This window comes from Lepeophtheirus salmonis, chromosome 6, assembly GCF_016086655.4.
Source record: "Lepeophtheirus salmonis chromosome 6, UVic_Lsal_1.4, whole genome shotgun sequence".
Classification (NCBI taxonomy): Eukaryota; Metazoa; Arthropoda; class Copepoda; order Siphonostomatoida; family Caligidae; genus Lepeophtheirus; species Lepeophtheirus salmonis.
In genome coordinates this window covers 48,122,780-48,141,292 of record NC_052136.2, presented here as the reverse complement: position 1 = coordinate 48,141,292, position 18,513 = coordinate 48,122,780, and the positions used below count along the sequence as shown (strand labels likewise).

At 28.9% G+C, this 18,513-nt stretch overlaps 2 protein-coding genes across 2 annotated transcripts in view; both read left to right on the top strand.

Moving 5' to 3' along the window:
• Nucleotides 1-15,043, top strand: part of LOC139905854 (uncharacterized) — a 64,414-nt gene extending 49,371 nt beyond the window's left edge. Inside the window, exon 3 of the mRNA XM_071889626.1 lies at nt 13,037-15,043. Within this exon, the coding sequence (XP_071745727.1) occupies nt 13,037-13,065 (29 nt within the window). The 3' untranslated portion in view covers nt 13,066-15,043. The remainder of the gene's footprint in view (nt 1-13,036) is intronic.
• Nucleotides 1-18,513, top strand: part of LOC121120605 (atrial natriuretic peptide receptor 1) — a 339,724-nt gene that overhangs the window by 223,374 nt on the left and 97,837 nt on the right. The window lies entirely within an intron of this gene.

The window sequence follows — 18,513 nt, the reverse complement described above, 5'->3', positions numbered from 1 at the left end:
GAGGCTGGCTAATGTGTGGTGATTATTGTCAATTAAATAACATGACGGATGTTGATGGATATCCTCTTCCAAATTTAAGAGATTTCGTGGCCAACCTAAGAGGGATGATATTTTTTAGTAGAATGGATATGCACAGAGCTTACAATCAAATACCCATGAGTGAAGACTCCATCAGTAAAAAAGCTATCATTACGCCGTTTGGGTTGTATCAGTACTTGAGAATGCCGTTTGGGCTTTAAAACACTACCCAGACATTCCAATGACTCATCGATTCTGTTTTGAGGGGGATTAAAAATGTGTTCGTGTATCTTGATAATATATTGATTGCTTCTCGGACAAGGGATGAACATTGGCAGTCCATAAATGCAGTTTTATTGCAGCTTAAAACTTCCTGCTTGGTACTTTATCTCGAAAAATGCAATTTTTCAGGGACTCTGTTGAGTACTTTGGACATTCTATTTAACCAGAGGGTTTTAAATCTCTTAAATTGAAGGTTGAAGCTATTGCAAGAATTTCATCTCCGAAATTGATAAATGATTTACAAAGATTTTTAGGGATGGTTAAATTCTATTCACAATTCATCAAAAATTTGTCAAAATGGCCAGTGATGTTATATACAGTTGTAAAGAAAAAATTTAAACTCATATGAAATGATAAATGTGAAAGAGCTTTACAAGGTATAAAACACCGTTAATCATCAAGTAATCAACTTTTATTACGGGAAACCTCGTTACCTTTAGCCCTTGCAACAGATGCGTATGATACTGGAATGGGAGCCGTTCTGGAACAGAAAGTGAATTGTCGCTGGCAAACCCTAGCATTTTGGTCTAAAGCCTTATCTGAAACGCAAAAGAAATAATTAATTTAATATCTATTTTAATATATATATTTAATATAACATATTTTAATATATATTCAATATCCCTTTTAATAGGGAATTTCTTGCTATTAAGGAAAGGATTAAACATTTTCTGTGGGCATTAGATGGACAAAATTTTAGAGTATTCACAGATGTTTAGTGTCGGCGATAGACATCCGCAATCCCTCCTGGACTCCACGACAATTCCGTACATTTGAATATCTAGCAGAGTTTGATTGCAGGATTGAGCATGTTTCAGGAAAATTAAACCAAACTGCGGATATTCTTTCGAGAAATGTCAACAACATCAAATTAAGTCCCCCTTTTCTTCAAGATACAATTGAAGATCATAGACTTTATGAACGAAAATTGTCAAATTTTAAAGTGAAACCTTGTCTCAAGTGTGTTTCAGGAACTTTACTTGCAGGCTTCGCCAACAAAGACTTCTTTTGTGTCGTATTGTCCTCTCCAGAACTTTGGCGATGAATTATTCATTCAAGACAAAAAGATAATCATCCGGGATTCAAGGAGACTTTCAAAGCAGGATTTATTTTTCTTTTTTTTCGTATTTCAAACATGACTCATCTGATGGATGTATATCATACGAAATTTGATAGTTATGGAATAAAAACTTTTGACACATGTTTAATATTCTATTAATATAAGAATGGTTGACATTGACCATATTTTAGCTCTTAAATGTATCAAACTTTGTATTTGATTTATAGAAACAAGATAAAATCTATGTATCATATAAAAGAAAAAGTTGGAATGGTGGGTTTATGAGCTTGGAAGATATGATAAGATTAATTTGTTTCTATTAATCAAATTATATCAAATGGTTTTTAGAGGTGTAATGTTAAAAAAAAGTTAATCTTATGTTGTTATTTTAAAGCAATTTACGTGAAATGTTAATTTTCATCAGTACAGTTTATTTGGTACCCAAAACCAATGGCTTAACTAAGCAATTGGTTGTATCAATAAAAAAACTATTAAATTTATTTATCATCTTAATAACTAACCAATTTATGTAAAATAATTTGAATATTGAAGGTGCTTTATAACTTATATTTAATTCGTTTATGTACTTTTTTATAAAAAAACACTCAATAGCTGTCAAATGATGTTTAATGTGCATCGATCATAGAAGTGCTTTGCAAACTCTAATTCAAAAGGCAAGGGTCATCAAGAAAATTTTTGATCAAATTGATCATGCAAAAGAGGTACGAGCTTGATTTAATATATTTCACTTACAAAATTTTATTTAAATCAAATAAATAATAATTAAAAAGTTTTAATTTTCTGTGAAATGACCCTTTACAAAATAGTACAAGACAAAATCAAATTTATCAATTTTCCCTTAGAAAACATACAAAATATTAAAATATATGTAAAAAAAATTAATTTTAAACATACTTTGAATTAAAACAAGAATATAATGCTTATAAATTATTATAAGAATATAAAGTTCCGTACATCAAAATTTGGAAAAAACACTTCATAGATTTACTTCATTTTTTAAACATATTAAATAAATAGTAAAGATATTTACTATCCAAAAAAAATTAGCAGATATCTTTTCTAAAAGAATGATTTAATACTAAAAAATATTTTACCATTTCATGTATTTGAAAAGGAAAAAAAATATCAAAACATCATATCTTTTTTTATTGTTCTGTCGTTGTATTCACCCGTTTTCTATATAAACTAAAAAAAATATGTTATTGATATTTTTCGGCCTTGTAATTTTTATACTTTTCCCAAATATACCTTAAAATTAGGTAATGTAAAAAAATAATCCCTTTTATAGCATTTTATTTTTGTTAAAATTGTCTTTTGTTTGACTATTTATTACGGGTTATTTTGACCCGTATATAATAATATTTTATCTTTGAAAAAAACCTCTAAAAACACCCTTATACCTTATGCAATATTGATAATTATTCTTAGTCTAAATATGACCTTTTTATGTTGACATAGATCCATAATGAGAACACTTTAATGGAAGAAACAATAGATTTAGAGCTATGGAGATATTTATATAAAACGCAATATTTATGTGCATGAACGTTATCAAAAATTATTTTGATCTAATAAAAGCAAAGAAATGCATACGCATTAGTTTAGAGCAAAATAAATACAAATTCAGTATAATTTTGAACAAAGAAATGAATACATATTTTTGATGATGAGAAAATACGTAAATAACACGTTATTAGGGTTACAAAATTGGATTCAAATGTACATAACTTTTCCAAAATATCCTTTATAATGAATAATTCAATTACTACTGCTCTCAGAATGTATGGCATAGTCTATTTGGACATTATTTCAGCATTTTGTTTTTTAACCACTCCAAAAGATTGCAAGTGGCTCAAATTGAGGTTTTTCGCAGATACTCGTATTCCCAGAATTTGAAAACATGGTATGTGGATGACCTTCAAACTATACTAAATTGTTGATATTGACAGCATTCGATATATTTCATGCAACGATAGCATCTAATGGAAAATATTTTTATATAATAAGTATAAAAAGTTAAATTATAGTTGTATATAAATTCCAAATCACTCAGATTTGTATTCGATATTTTTTTAAATAATTGTATATGTAAAAATTAAAGGCTATTGAAATAAAAAGCAAAGTTAATTTTTTTTAAATATTGTATTTACTTTATGCACTTAAATATATTAAAAATCAGGTGTAAAGAAAAAACGCAATTATATGTTGATAGTATCGAAACCTCTCCCCTTCTATATTGTTTTAGAAAAGAAAGCAAATTTATAGAGATGTTTACTCGGTTGCTCAACAACACAATATAAGTTAGTATGATTATTTTCGAAATTGTGTATAGATTACATTTGTATTTTTTGACTAATAACTATCAATTTATATCAAATAATTATTCATATTAACCCTTATGATACATCAAAATTCACACTTAAACTCACATAAATGCATCTTCACAGTAAAATAATTAAAGATAAATATATTTTATTCGAAGGTCAATCATCCAAGTCTCATAAATCAAAAAGAAGTTTTAAACTATAGTTGCCATTCTTTGGTATATCAACATATGCCAGAAATTTGAAGACTCGTATACTGAAGAAATATACATATATGTCTATGAAATATTGGATTGTATGTAACTATCTGTACAATATAACATATCTTTTTCTAAATTTATGTAGAAGATTGTTTTTGTGTAAACTCACCACATATACATTTATACAACAGCTACAACTATTCCCTTTAAAATCCGTGAAGTTATTGAAATTTATACATATTTTTTCAATAAATTGGTGAAAAACCAAACCCCCACAACATTAAATGATTTTTGTATGTAAGCAAAGTACTTTTTTACATTTATGAATATTTTGTATCATTTCTCGACTTAATAAAATAATATAATATGAATTATTATGTTATTTAAATTTACTTTTTCTTAAATATGTATTTGTTTATCTTAGTTTTTTAGTATGATAAGTTTTTTATGGATAAGGTAAAAACATTGTATTCTTATCGTTGATAACTAGTTCGTGAATGTGTATATATATTATACTCAAGTAAAATCCAAGTTCAGTTTTATCAGAATATTTTTTGGGATGTATTCCCTGTGGGTTACAATTTTTGAGAATCTAGAAAGCCGTACACTATAAAATGATCTTATTTCAAATATAATTTTGTAGCAAATTACAGAGAAATGAGAAATAAGTTGAATTTTTTTTTCTCTATTTTGGAGAGATATATATAATATAGCTTTTCTGTATACTTCAAGGTCAAAATGACTGAATGGAAGTTTGAATATCTGATTTTTTTAAAATATGAAACAGATCTATTGTGACTTTTTCATAGGAGTTTTGGTAAATATAAAAAATTTCTTAAATAATAATGTTTCAATTATGATCTCAGAATAATAAAATGTTAAATAAAAGAACATTTTATAACATAAAAAATTCGTTTATATAAAACTATGTAGATCTTATATATTAGTTTCAAACATTGAGTAATTTGAGCATTAAATTATTAAATTTTTAGTTGTATTTAATTATGACGTTTCTTTTGAATAGAAAGTTATATTGCATATAAACTAATAATTATAAAAGATGTTTATTGATTATTTAAAATTAATCCACTTTCGTTTATTGAAATAAATAAATAGTTTATATATCCTTCTTCTTATACAGTATGACTACTATAAATATGAATTGATAGTGATTTTATTGATTATTTCATATTATAATAAATTTCCTACTCATAAAAGTATAAATAGATATACATCATGTTTAAAAATATTTGTAAAGTTTTCACATATAAAATTTTTTGAAAAAAATTTTATATGTGAAAATTTATCTATATCTTATTTTTCTCCAAAAATAATATAAAATTAATAGTAAAAACTTTAAAGTAGAAAAAAACACGGCTCAAAATGCCGACTATAAAATATTTAACATGTGTGTAATGCTACTCTAAAAATATTATACCTTAGAGTAGAGTCATGCGTACCGTACAATGATGGATGTACCGGACCGTAACATGGTTCGATATTGTACTCTCCCAGCTATAATAGGTGTATTCTAAATGTGGGTACAACAAAGGTGATGAGCAAAAGAAGAAAATCTTCTTTCTTTGCTTTTTTTTTTGCTCTCTAGATACTTATAATTCGAAACAAGCATTATAGATGTCGCTTCCCCCATCAACTTCATACGTATTTCATTCATAAACTTTCTTTTGCAAAACTTACTTATCGTTTATGTATATATTTAAACTTCACCAAAGGGTGATTAAAGATATTTTTTGGGTATATTTGAAGCAAACATGATTGAGAAAGCCAGTATTCATTAATTTCCTGCGATTATCTTTCATACAAATGATTGAAATAATGGAATATAATGATTAATTTAAGGCTATGCTTAACATAGCAACAACATATCCAATATTGAGTTAAATATTAATAATTAATAGCCTATAAATTAATTAAACGTAATTAATTGCATGCTGTTATATTAGACTAATTTTATGTATACATATTGCATAATGCAATTGCAAATTATGTCTTATATTACCTAATATTTACACTTTTCAAATTCATATTAAGGAAACTACGTTATAATTATTATTTTTCTAAGCCTTCAGAAGTATTTTAGCAATATTAAGTTGTTTTGTTTTCATTAGGGATGTAGCGAGAATTGTCCAAAAAATTTCAAATTGTGAGATTTACAATGTGAGTTTTTGGTTTCTCTTTTTTTAAAACATAATATATACTATATATCATTAATATCTGTACAATGTAATATAGTAGTTTTTGACGTTTACGATATTGTGATAGTAAATATATCGTATATGTTTTCTAAGGTAAAGTTTGTATTCATAAACCAGTAATAAAGGAAAGGCTGGTTTATGAATATTTACATAATAAATTGCTTTTAAAATTTAAAAAATGAAAAAAGGTAGTTTGAATTGCAAGGTTAGTTTGATAAAAGATATACTCAACATAAATCAAATAACTAACTACCATTTGTGAAAAAACTAAGGAAAATGAAAGCAAGTGAGTTAATGAGTGAGATTATGTTTTTATCACATAAATTAATGCCTTAATATTATAATTCCTTTGAAATATTAATTGGATTTGTAATTTATTCATGTCAAATTTTATAAGTGTGAATATGTCTTTTTACGAAACTGGTTAAAAATATGTTTTAATTTTTTTATTTCTAAACCCTTCATAGGTTTTGAAAGCATTCCAACACAAAACATTATATTTTTGGGGGAAAATACAAATAAGTTACAAAGGTTCGATATACACTCGTAATGTCATCCCAGGGCTACTCACTGATTGTATTATAAAAATATTATAAAATATAGTCCAATGGACCAGTAGGTATATTTGTAAAAACATTTAGAAAGATATGGCAAACTGCTGGAGATATTTGATGCGGATGTTATTTTTATTTGAAGAACTGGTGGATTAATTTCCTTTTAAATTTTTGCTCGAAAGCATTCTAGTTGGTTTTTCACCCTAACACTGAAATTCATATTATGATCATTTTAAAAGATTTTTTCCTAAACAAATATCCTAGAAAAAATGAACTCTGTATTAATAACAGTTTTTGCCTGTTCAACTTCGTATATTCTTTCTATGTGACCCGTCATCGCAAAAGAAACCTGAAAATATTTTTTTGAAGGTTGAGTCAGAATTACCTTTGTATTTTTATTATCATCAATTTATTTGACTAAATTTTTCTGATTTATCCAATGGTGATAGCGCAAATTGTACAGAAAATAACAAACAAATATTAGTACAATAAAAAAAAATTATGTTAAAGGCTCTGTGATATTCTATATATATTTTTTCATAACTAATTTATAAATACGAAAATGAATGGGGAGTTATTGAATTAACATTATATTCCGATTATACAACAAAATAAATACATACATAAATATACTACATGCCCCTTTCCTTTTATGATAAAAATTAATCTATAAATATCAATAAAAATTTTATGATACATCATTGATATTTACATCAAAATTTACAGATTTATCAAGTTTAATAAGCCTGTGGTTTCTTATAAGAATTTTGCCATTTCTCTGCTTTATCTTATAAGTTTTGAAGTTGATTCTTCCAACAACTATTCCAATAAAGTCCCACAACATAATTACTCCGTTTTGAATTCTAATGTGCACACCCACTTGAATAGTGTCTTGATTTCTTGTTTATTGGCTGTGGTATAAATTTTCCTTTTTTATCATTTTGTTTCACCTCTTCTCCCACTCGACATTGGTCAATTTTTTTTTTTAGTTTTCTAAGTTTGAGGTTATTGTTGGAACAAGGGATCGAATTTGAATCATCAAAAGCAAGACCATATTTTGATTATTGTAGTTATTTACCTTTTTTTTAGTGAAATTGAAGTTTTTGTATCCAAAATTATATACAACTGTTTCTACTTCCGTTTCAATTACATTTTAAACTTTTAAAAGGTTGGGTCAGCATAAATGCAAAATTTTTATTGTTGTAACAATATATCTATATATTAAATTTGAATATCCTGTAGTCAAGACCGACCCAAATTATGGGTTTTCCTGAAATTTAAATTGCCTCCGGGCTCAACACCTCATATACACGACCCATGGGTGAAGATGTATTTTAGCATATTTCAAGGGGGGTTATGGATGCTTAGAAACACGGCGGTGGTAGAGTTTAAACTGAATTTCAGTCCAGCACTTCACCTGTACAACCTGAGGGTCGGGGTGTATCTTGCATATTAGGAGGGTTCCTTGGTGCTCAGACAAGGAGCGGCGGAGAAATTAAAATGGATTCAGGCCTCGCAGGTCACCTGCAAAATCCGTGAGCCGGGATTTATTATAGCATATTAGAAGGGTTCCTTGGTGAAAAGAAAAAAAGGCGACGGTAGAGTTTAAATGTTATTTTGGATCAGTACATTATCTGTACAACCTGAGAGCCGGGTTATATTTTGGGATATTAGGAAGGTATCTTGATGCTCAGCGAAGCAGCTGCGAAATTGTGAATTTGGCGTCTTCCCCCGAATTATGCAACTACTTCCTCATTGGTTGAAAAAAGAGTGCATTATATTGGCACAGCTATATTATACAAATATATCAGTATTCTCATACTTACAAAACCAACATGACAATTTATGGTCTTTATTTTTTGTTTTATAATAAACTGAAGATTGTTAATTAATTTTAAATTCTAGTATCTCGAGCAACGTTGGGACAACTTACTCTAATTTATATGTATTATTCTTTTATTTTGCACTTTCTAATCAATTTTTGGTGAAATAAATTACTTTGTTAACTTTTAAGTAATTTTATTGTTATTCCAACTTCTAAAATTATAACATCACGTAAAAATGCTCTCTTTTTACCATTAGTTTAAAAATAAATTATATAAATATTTATGTTTAATAGACACTATGAGATGATCTATTTTATAACACGATTAACTTTATCAATTAAAAATAACTGCTACAAACAATTAATTTACTTAAAATAATATATATACATAATAATATAATGAAAAAAAATAAACTTACAACAAAACTGTTAATTCGGGTCGCCACATTTGTTCATACAATTTAATTTTAAGAACTTTGCATATTGTATTGGTTTATCTTCAAGCCTGGACAACACTTCTTGCCAAAATAATGAATTGATATGATATAAATAGTTTTTAATAAAAAGAGGAAATGCTAGATAAATAATTTTAATGATTCCAAACTATTATTCTTAATGGCATTTTCTCTCTTACAAACAAGCTACATTTAAAAGCGCATAACCTATTCATTTTGAATGGAAGTGGGAATTTTGTATGAAAACTTTAAAATGCAAAGTTCATAATAAAAAAAATTGTTTATATATGTTACGTGTTCACGCATGATAAAATGTGTTAATCCAAAATATTTAATATATAAACTTCCTTAAGATCAATTACAATTTTTTTAATCAATTTTTTTTCCTAGATTTATGTATAGATTTGCTTTAATAATGATATATATTCAATATACAAAGAAATTGAAGGAAACGCTTTTCAGAAAAACATTTTTAAATGACCTTTAGACCTTTTTCGAGAGACAAATAAGATTGGTTGGTACTGGAAAAGATTGAAAAGGGTGATCAAAAACCTTTTTCCAAGTTAGCAAGATCCTAGGCCATGAAGAAACAGGGAACTATAGCCCAATACTGCATGCAAAGGTTGAATAGTATTCACTGCTCAATATTCCCTAAACAGGAGAACTCATGCATTGTCATAAACGAGAAGTTGGCCTTCCAAACCTTATAACCCTCATGAGGACTACTTCGCTCGTCCTCAAACACAAAGATAATATGCGTTATGGACCATCAATTCCTTTTTTTATAGCTTCTGAGTCCCTTACAAAAATATATTTTAAGACAGAACTTCAAGGCCGGAGAAAAACGTCAGTGGAAAAAACTTGTAACCAATCGGTTTGGAAGATTAGGTCTCCTGAGATATGACTTTGAAACAAAATCACTTTTTCAAATCTTTTACCACCTTTAAGCAAAAATACCCTGTTACAGAATCAATACCTCACCAATTTATGATAATAAGTCGAATAATGAAGATGAGAGTATAAATTTCACATTATGAAGATAGAAACTAGAAACATCAGTACATACTCTGTAGGAGTGCGATAAGATGAGTCATTTGATAGGAATGTGTGAACTAAAAATAAACGAGAATCTACAAGTCACACCCCCAAAAACTAAATGAAGAATTATTTTTTTTTTGGAAAAAAAAAAAAGAAGAAGTAACGTGCTGGGCTCACTTTTACAGGGAGATTTTTTTTTCAAAATGCTCTATATAGGCACTGGATCCAGATATTCCTAGGAATTTTAATGTGAAGAACATCATCAGCGAATCCAGGAGATAATTTATTTTTCTAATTGCAAGATAAAACCAATTCCAACAAATTTGGAAGGTGTAATAGCAGCTATGCATAAGCAATTTTACACGTAGTTAAAAGATTCTTGTATATTTCCTCCTAGAGAAACAATAAATAAAAATACAAAAGCTTAATATTTACTGACTTAAATATATATATATATATTAATTTGACGCACTGAGCTTTAGCTATAATTTTTATCCCCCGTTACACACGCTTGTTGCTTAATCTCATCTAAAGTCACATTCATATTATTTAATATGTACTCCACTTTTCTTTTTACTATGTTGCACTAACCTTTTGTTAATTCTTAGATCAAATAGTCACATAGTTTTATATGTGGGATTACTGATTAGCTTAAGAACAGTTAACCCAGTTAAAATACAGTTAACCCAACTTCAGATGTTAAGTGCAAATTTAAAAAATGGATTTACGGCAAATAAACGTACATCCAAACTTTATTAAAATGGAAGATTTAAAACTATAACCAATAGCCTGGAACTTTTAATTTAAATTGTTGTGGAATTTAATGAAATATCTTGACATAAGGTTATTATAAGATAGCGAGATTACCCACAATTGCTTCGATAAATTCGAAATGTCGATGAACAAACAAACAGACTGATAAACATACTTTTAATAATATAAATATTTATTTTGTTATTTTCTTTTTTTTTAATATGAGGCACTGAGCTTTAACTAAACAAACTAAATACTACATTGTTTTTAATAGATCAAATTTAAAAAAAACTTAACATATTAAAAACAAACTATAAAATAAGTTATCTACATGTAGACAAAAAATTGCTTTATTAATTTAGACATGACTATTAAGGTGTCAATCCATATGTTGAGAAGATTAAATTATAATTTTTTGTACCAATCGAAAAATATTTACTTTAAAAAAAATCTCATTTCATTATGATCAAAAGTAAATACAGATTTAATATTGCATATGAATAGATTATCTTTATGTAATTTTACAAGTTTCTAATAAACTATAATTTTGCCATCATAATGAAAGGAACAGTTAATAGGAAATAATATATTAAGTTTTCAAGAAAAAAAAATAATATATAACTATTCAATTGTAATATTAAATGCTTTAGATATATTTTATAAAAATATCAGATTGATAAAAAACAGAGCAAGTATGTTTAGCTTCCAAGCATTCATACTCACTTAGAATAAATTAAAAATGATATATGTTGCTACCTGGATCCTATCTAGCAAAAGCACACCCAATATTATCGAGCTGTGGGAGATTATCCGCTTAACTGTTTACAGTTTCCACGCTTAGAGAAAGGCAAAATCCTGAAGTATTGTGCTCACTTAGAACAATTGGTTAAACTTGATCCCTAGACTACAAAAAACTCATTTATAGAAAATTAATGTACATGGTAGAATTTTACCAAAATATGTCTGTTGGTCCTTCCAAAGGAAACAAATTATTTTAAAGCTGGCAAGTGTATGTTCTTGAGGGAAACCATTCCTATATAATAAGTACAGAGAAGTTTTTGTCGAACGTGGTCAGCTCTAGAAGTTGTATTTATTTTTTCTCAGATGAATGGGCATTCGTTATGATCTGATCATAAATAAAGAAAAAAAAATTAAAGGATAGTCGTAATAAAATCTAACATATATCCATGTTAGATGCTGTTACATCAGCCCGGCACAATATGCCGCCAATCGGATTAAATAAATGATACCAATCAATAACGGGCAACTACGTAGTGATCATTGGGAAAAAGGTTCTGCTATGGATCTACAAAATCTCGAAACGGCTTTGTAAGACTGTCTGGGTGGTAATACATGCTGCAACGATTGAAAAAGAGCAAAGGGGAAAAAAATACGACTTTTACGTCGAATAGAATTTTGTCAACACAGAGCCTAACCTCAGGCCTTTGGAGTTCTTTATAAAGTGTTAAATAAAGTTCAGGGTCTTTCAAATACCCCATTGTAATATTGAGGACATGAAGTAATCTGTGAAAGAAACTTAAAAAAGGACTTAATTCTTGCGTTTGTAAAACTTTTCCCTAGCCTAGGGACAATTATTGAAGAAATTGAGTTCATATTAATAAGTAATGATGTTTATATATTAAGTTGAATACAGTTCTACCAAAAATTAACTTCATGTAGCTAAATTTGGGTAAGGAAAGAACCTGATAATAATGTGTCAAAATCCCGATTTTTCGTATAATGATTCGTGTTTAATATGACTCATTCTCAATATTTTTTTATTTAACATATCATGTATTCATAAGTAAAACAAAACAATAAAGCATTGATTGAAAATGTCAAAAAAGATTTGCATTATATGCAGTACACAAAATACTTTGTATAAAATTTGTATAAATATATCGCTATTAGTGAAATAAACCTCTACATATACAAGGTTTGTTTAATAGATAGGATTTAATTCAGAATTGAATAAGTAAAAAAAAAGAAGAGATTCGACATTGACGTGAAGCATCCGTACTTTTTCTTATATTTGAATAATTTTTAAGCTGAATCAAATCAATTTAGATACCTATTATAAAAGGTTTGCATTAATTGAAATCAAAAAAAGTTACAAATTTACAATGTTGAATTGTATGAAGTTAAATAGTACTACTGGCAAAAGTAGTTTATTACCCTCAAAAGTTTCCGTTTAGAGACGCAAAATATTTTTTTTTTGTATTTCTCAGTTATTAAAAACTGCTTTTTAGATTTATGAAGTTTCTCACATTTTTATTTTATCTTTTTCTAGGTAAGAGCATAATGAAACCAAAAAAATAGTACCTTGTGCATCTGAAGGTAGGGTACAATATGTGAAAGATAAAAGTCCTGTTGTCTGATTTCCATTATTTTATTTTGGAATGAATTTATTAAAGTTATATTTATGTATATACAAGTAAGTTACTAGGTGGTGAGAAAAATTTTTTTACACTTTGCTTTTGGTACAGAAATCCAGGTTTTTGTGAATGTGGTAAAATTGTTCCAGTCAAATACTAAAAAAAAACTATATCTTCCCAAGTGTTTTAGAAGCAGAGTTGGGCAAGTTATTGTATCTTAGTTTAGATAAGTTAATTCACTTTTTCCTTAACTAATTAATGACTTAAAAGACGTTATTTAAACTATAACTTAACTTTCCTAGATTAAGTTAAAGTTGATGTGAAAATCTGCAGAGACATTGTTAAAAGTGTATCATTCCACACTAGCCTTCTTCGGTAGTTATCATACAATGCTAGCTTCACTTTCATTGCTTTTTGCTTGTTGTTGGGAGTTTGAATTTTTTTTTTTTTTTTTTTTTGATCGTTCAATTGGAAGTGGAGAAAATCTCAGACAGATCGATCATATAGTTTTTATTAGGTAGCTTGATAAATTTCTCAATTCACTTTCACTTAAATAGATTTTTTCTAATATCAAAATTAACATTAACTTAACCATGCTTAGGTCACTTAATTTAACTTAAGTTAACCTAAAGTTAATTAACTTAACCTTAACTAATCAATAAAATTAAACTCATAATTTAATTTAACATAAGTATTCAATAAAGTATAATTTAACTTGACTAGTTGATTTTTATAGAGGTCGAAGTTAACTTCAACTCAACTAGTTATTAAAAAATATTATAATAATTAACTTAAGCTTTACTTAACTTAAAAAGTTAAGTTAACTTGTCCATTACTATTTACTAAGCCGAGAAAATACAAATTGAATGTGAACAGCGAATTTTGATGCTCCCACAGAGGAGAATATGTTACCATGGGTCCAGACCAAGAAACCGGACATGAACGTGGTGTTCCAGAGGAATGGTGCACCTTCACATCCAAAAATACCCAGAAGTGGTTGGAGGACAACTTGCCTTTCGGGCTAATGAAAATATTGTCCTCTACTCACCAAATGCCAACCCATTGGACATCACTTTTTGGGTGCATCTTGAGTCAAAAGCCTGCACGATTAGTTACCCAAATATCAACAACCTTAAGGATACCGTCAACCAGCACTCGGATTACATATCCGAGGACTACATCTACAATGGGTAGAAGGTCTTCTTTGGCCGCCTGGAAGCCTTCATTAATACCAAGGGGGGTTATATAGATTATTAGTGTAGCCAGTATAGTGGAGTTGTACTACACAAAGTGTAAGTAAACATTACATTTACTCCATCTGACCTAGGATTCTTTCCGTGAAATCCATTTAGGTATGCTCCTTTCTGTAGGAATCGTCTGGGTGCGAATGTACATTGAATTCTAGAGAATATCTTCTCTCGAGCGCATTTTTTTCGACTTTAACATGATTTTATGAATCGAAACTTAACAGATTTTTTTTCCATACATACTCGATGGGTCAATAAGTCCAGAGGCTGACATATAGATGGCACTACTAGGAAAAAATGCATATTATTTCTAGAAAGATCCATACTTCAACATCAACAATCAATAACATGTCGGTGATTCCGAGTTCTGTTAGAAGCTGTTTCATGGAAATAAAAATGATTTTTATGCGTTATGCGACAATGGATGAAACCTAGATACACGGCTACACACCAGAGTCAAATCGATCGTCCGCTGTGTGGACGGCATCTCGAGAAAGCGGTCCAAAGCGAGTAAAATGGCATAGGTGAGCTGGGAAAGTTTTGGATTCTGTATTTTGGGATACTCAATGTATTTTGTGCATGGACTACCTTGAGTAAGGTAAAAACATTAATAGAAAATATTATATGGCATTATTGGTGCGTTTGAAGGAAGAAACTGCGGGAAAACGGCCCCAAATGAAGCAGAAAAAAGTGCAGTTTTATCAAGGCAATGTACTGTGTTACAAGTCTCTAAAAATAATGGCAAAAGTACAAGAAATTCACTTCAAATTGCTGCTGCACGCACTGTATTCTGGCCCCAAGCTACTACGGGCTCATAACTCAAGAAAATACTCCAGGGGAAAAGCTATGGATCGAACGATGAGGTGACTACTGAAACTGAAACCTATTTTGAGGCACTTGACAAAAAGTATTATAGAAACGACATCGAAATGTTAGAGAAGCGCTGGACTGATCGTATTGCCCTTGAAGCAAATTATCTTGAAAATTAAATTCAAAATTTGAAAATGATCTTCGTTTTATTTGTCAGCCTCGGACCTTATTGACCCACCGGATATAACATGCACTAATTTTAAATTTCCCAAAATTTAGATTATTTCTTGGAGTATTTGTTTCATTATAAAAATGAAAATAAAATATCCACGTTGAATATTTTTGTACCTACTATGTGGAAAAGAGTTTTCAAGACCACTAGTGTTTTTTTTTGCTTTTAAATATTCAATTATAAAATCTTATTTCTCACAGCAAAACAGAATTATTTAGATACATTGGATGAATGAAACATTCAATGACTCATCAAAATATACATTTATATTTTATCTCTCCAACTCTGCTCAGAATTGAATTTTGCAAGTCAAGAAAAAAGTCAAATTTTGAAGGTTAAATGTTAAACAAAATTGGGTTCAAAGACATGAATGTAATAAAAACATCATGTTTAAATGAATTATAATATTTTTGTTACAAAATAAATAGTTGTAAACTGTATAGTAAGTCGTTGATAACTAATTTTTAAATGGATGTTAAAAATGACAAAAACATGGTAAGTGTAAATATATAGAGATTATTTACAAAGGTTAAATTCCCTAAAAAGAAAATGATCTAACCATTTTTTTTTTTTTTTCATATTGTTTTTTTTTTATTTGACTAATTTTTAATCAAAAGACAAAATTTTATAATTGTGAAAAAGTAAACTATTTTATGGCTTCGGTATTTTTTATAATAATAATTTTCCCGCAACTTGTACATTCGATGATAATTTAAGTATATGGTACTATAAAATTAGTAAAAATTAGTCCCTTGCAGAGGGCTCTTTAAAATTATTGAAATTTTGCTTGGAGCAATAACATGGACGAGACGGTACTAAACTGGACGGGATGGATTTTAAGTTGCATATCAAGCACCGATATAACCCTACTGTTAAGGGAAAAGATATTACCCAAAACAATTGGAATTGTATTTTAAGTATTGGTCCTATAAATAAGGAGGCCCAAAAATACATACAAACTTAATAATATCAGCCTTGTAAATATGGAATGTAGTTAACTCCTGATTTAAAAAAAAAAATGGATATTAAGTGTTTTCTATCTCTCATCAATCATTTTTTACGAGGAGAATATGTTCATTATTACAAACATACATACATTCTACAGTGCATCTATTATCAAACAAAAAAGTAGCAATAAGCTTTTTTTTTAATAAACACTGTTACTAGATACCAATTCCTCACTTATTGACTACTAGGATGTGTAAGGTGGCGTCTAAAAGCTTCTTGTCAAATTTATCAAAAAGGAAAGGTTGATTTTCAACTTTTTTTTGTCAAACTGTTCAAAAGTTTATCTTACTAAAAAATAAAGGTTAAACACACCAGACAATAATTTATTTCCTTGAAATGGAGTGTCTCTACATTTGTATTTTTCAATTAAGTATCATCAATTTTTATAAGCAAATTATTCTTATTAAACCTGTGGAGGCGTTTCAAATTGCACTTAAAAGAGAAAAAATAGGTTTTATCCCCAAAAATTATCAACACCGATATATAAAATACTTATGTAAATATATATTTTTTACGTATTTACTGGTAAATGGAACCCGTGTTTTTGTAGAGGGAGTAATAAAAATTTCAAAAAAATTCAAGGTGGCTGGAGCCCCTCCCCCCCAACCAAAAATGAGGCTAGCGACGCCACTGATAGTCACAATATAAAAAAATTGATGGAAATAATTGTAAAAGCCAATTTAGAGTCAATATATATCTCTTAATTACATAAAGGTAATAAAATTATTAGTTATCTATACTAATTGCCCAAATTTGACTAGAAAGCCCTTAGTTTTATCATAAATAGTTATAAATTATTGCCATTTTTGTATATATGAAGTAAGAAAAATAGTATTTATTTTCTTAGTTTCATTATTTAGGGCAGGGAAGTCCGCAGGGGAGGGCTGGAGAGGGTTTAGCTCCCCTTCCAAGTAAGGATTTTTGTTTTTTTATTAGAAAATGTAATATTAGAAGTTAAATTTTCCTAATTTTTTTCCGAAAAATGAAATTGTCTGTGAATTGCTATGGATTATTAAAATTTTTTCGTTAAATTTAATATTTTAAATATTTTTTATTTAAAATACAATTTAGAATTTTTTTTTCAAAAACTTATATGCTTGAAATCTAATTATTCTCCAAAAAATTTAATATTGGAAATTTAATCATATAAATATTTCTCCAAAAAATTTCAGAATTATTTTTGTACTTGTTTTGAATGTTTCTTGATAAATAGATCCTCCGAATAATTAATGTAAGTGGATTTTTATTCTTGCTGAGTGCAAGTGATAAATTGGAAAAAATTTGCCATCTGAAATAGTAATGAATCTCAGGTCCGAGATGAGAGAGGCTGCAGTGGCCAAATCATTCCATAGAATTTCCAAGAAGATCATTGCCGAGCAACTTGCGGTCCGTTTGGGGTATGTTGAGAGATGGTGTGCAACTCATGAGCGTTGTGAGAGTCAAGAAGACAAACCTATCCCCGGTCGTACTTTTACAAATCTCGCCACTTACAAAACAGTTCACACCTAAAAATATTGGGGAAAAATGTCAGTCTACACGAAAATTGTCTGCCCCACTGACATCGAAGGGATACAAGATCTCTTGGGAGACAATGATAATATACTAAAAGGACTGTCTAGGCACCAAGGCCTAAAAAATGCCCTTTAATCCCTTGCTCACGAAGTAGATGATGAAGAAGAAGTTGGCTTTTTCAATTGACAAGAAGAGGTGGTCTGTGGAGGAATGGCAATGTGTGGCTTGGTCAGATGAGAGCTTCTTGCAGATAACTAGCTCAAAAAATTCCCAAATTGACAGGGTTTGTGCCAGGGAAAAGCAAGATGTTCCCCCTGTCTCAGTTGTCAAGCATCTGCTGAAGATAATAGTGTGGTATGCATTTGGGGCTCAGGGAGTCAGTGATGGATATGGTCAACTCTAACAAGAGGATTAACCGTGAGTACTATCAAACTGAGATTCTGGACAAGTTTGCTCTACAAGTCAAATCAGAAATGGTTTCTGAGCATCCTTCTGTGGATGAAATACCAATGGCCTGGTAACAGTCCTGACTTTAATCCGATTGAAAATCTGTGGGGAATTAAGACGGAGAAGTGTAAGAGCC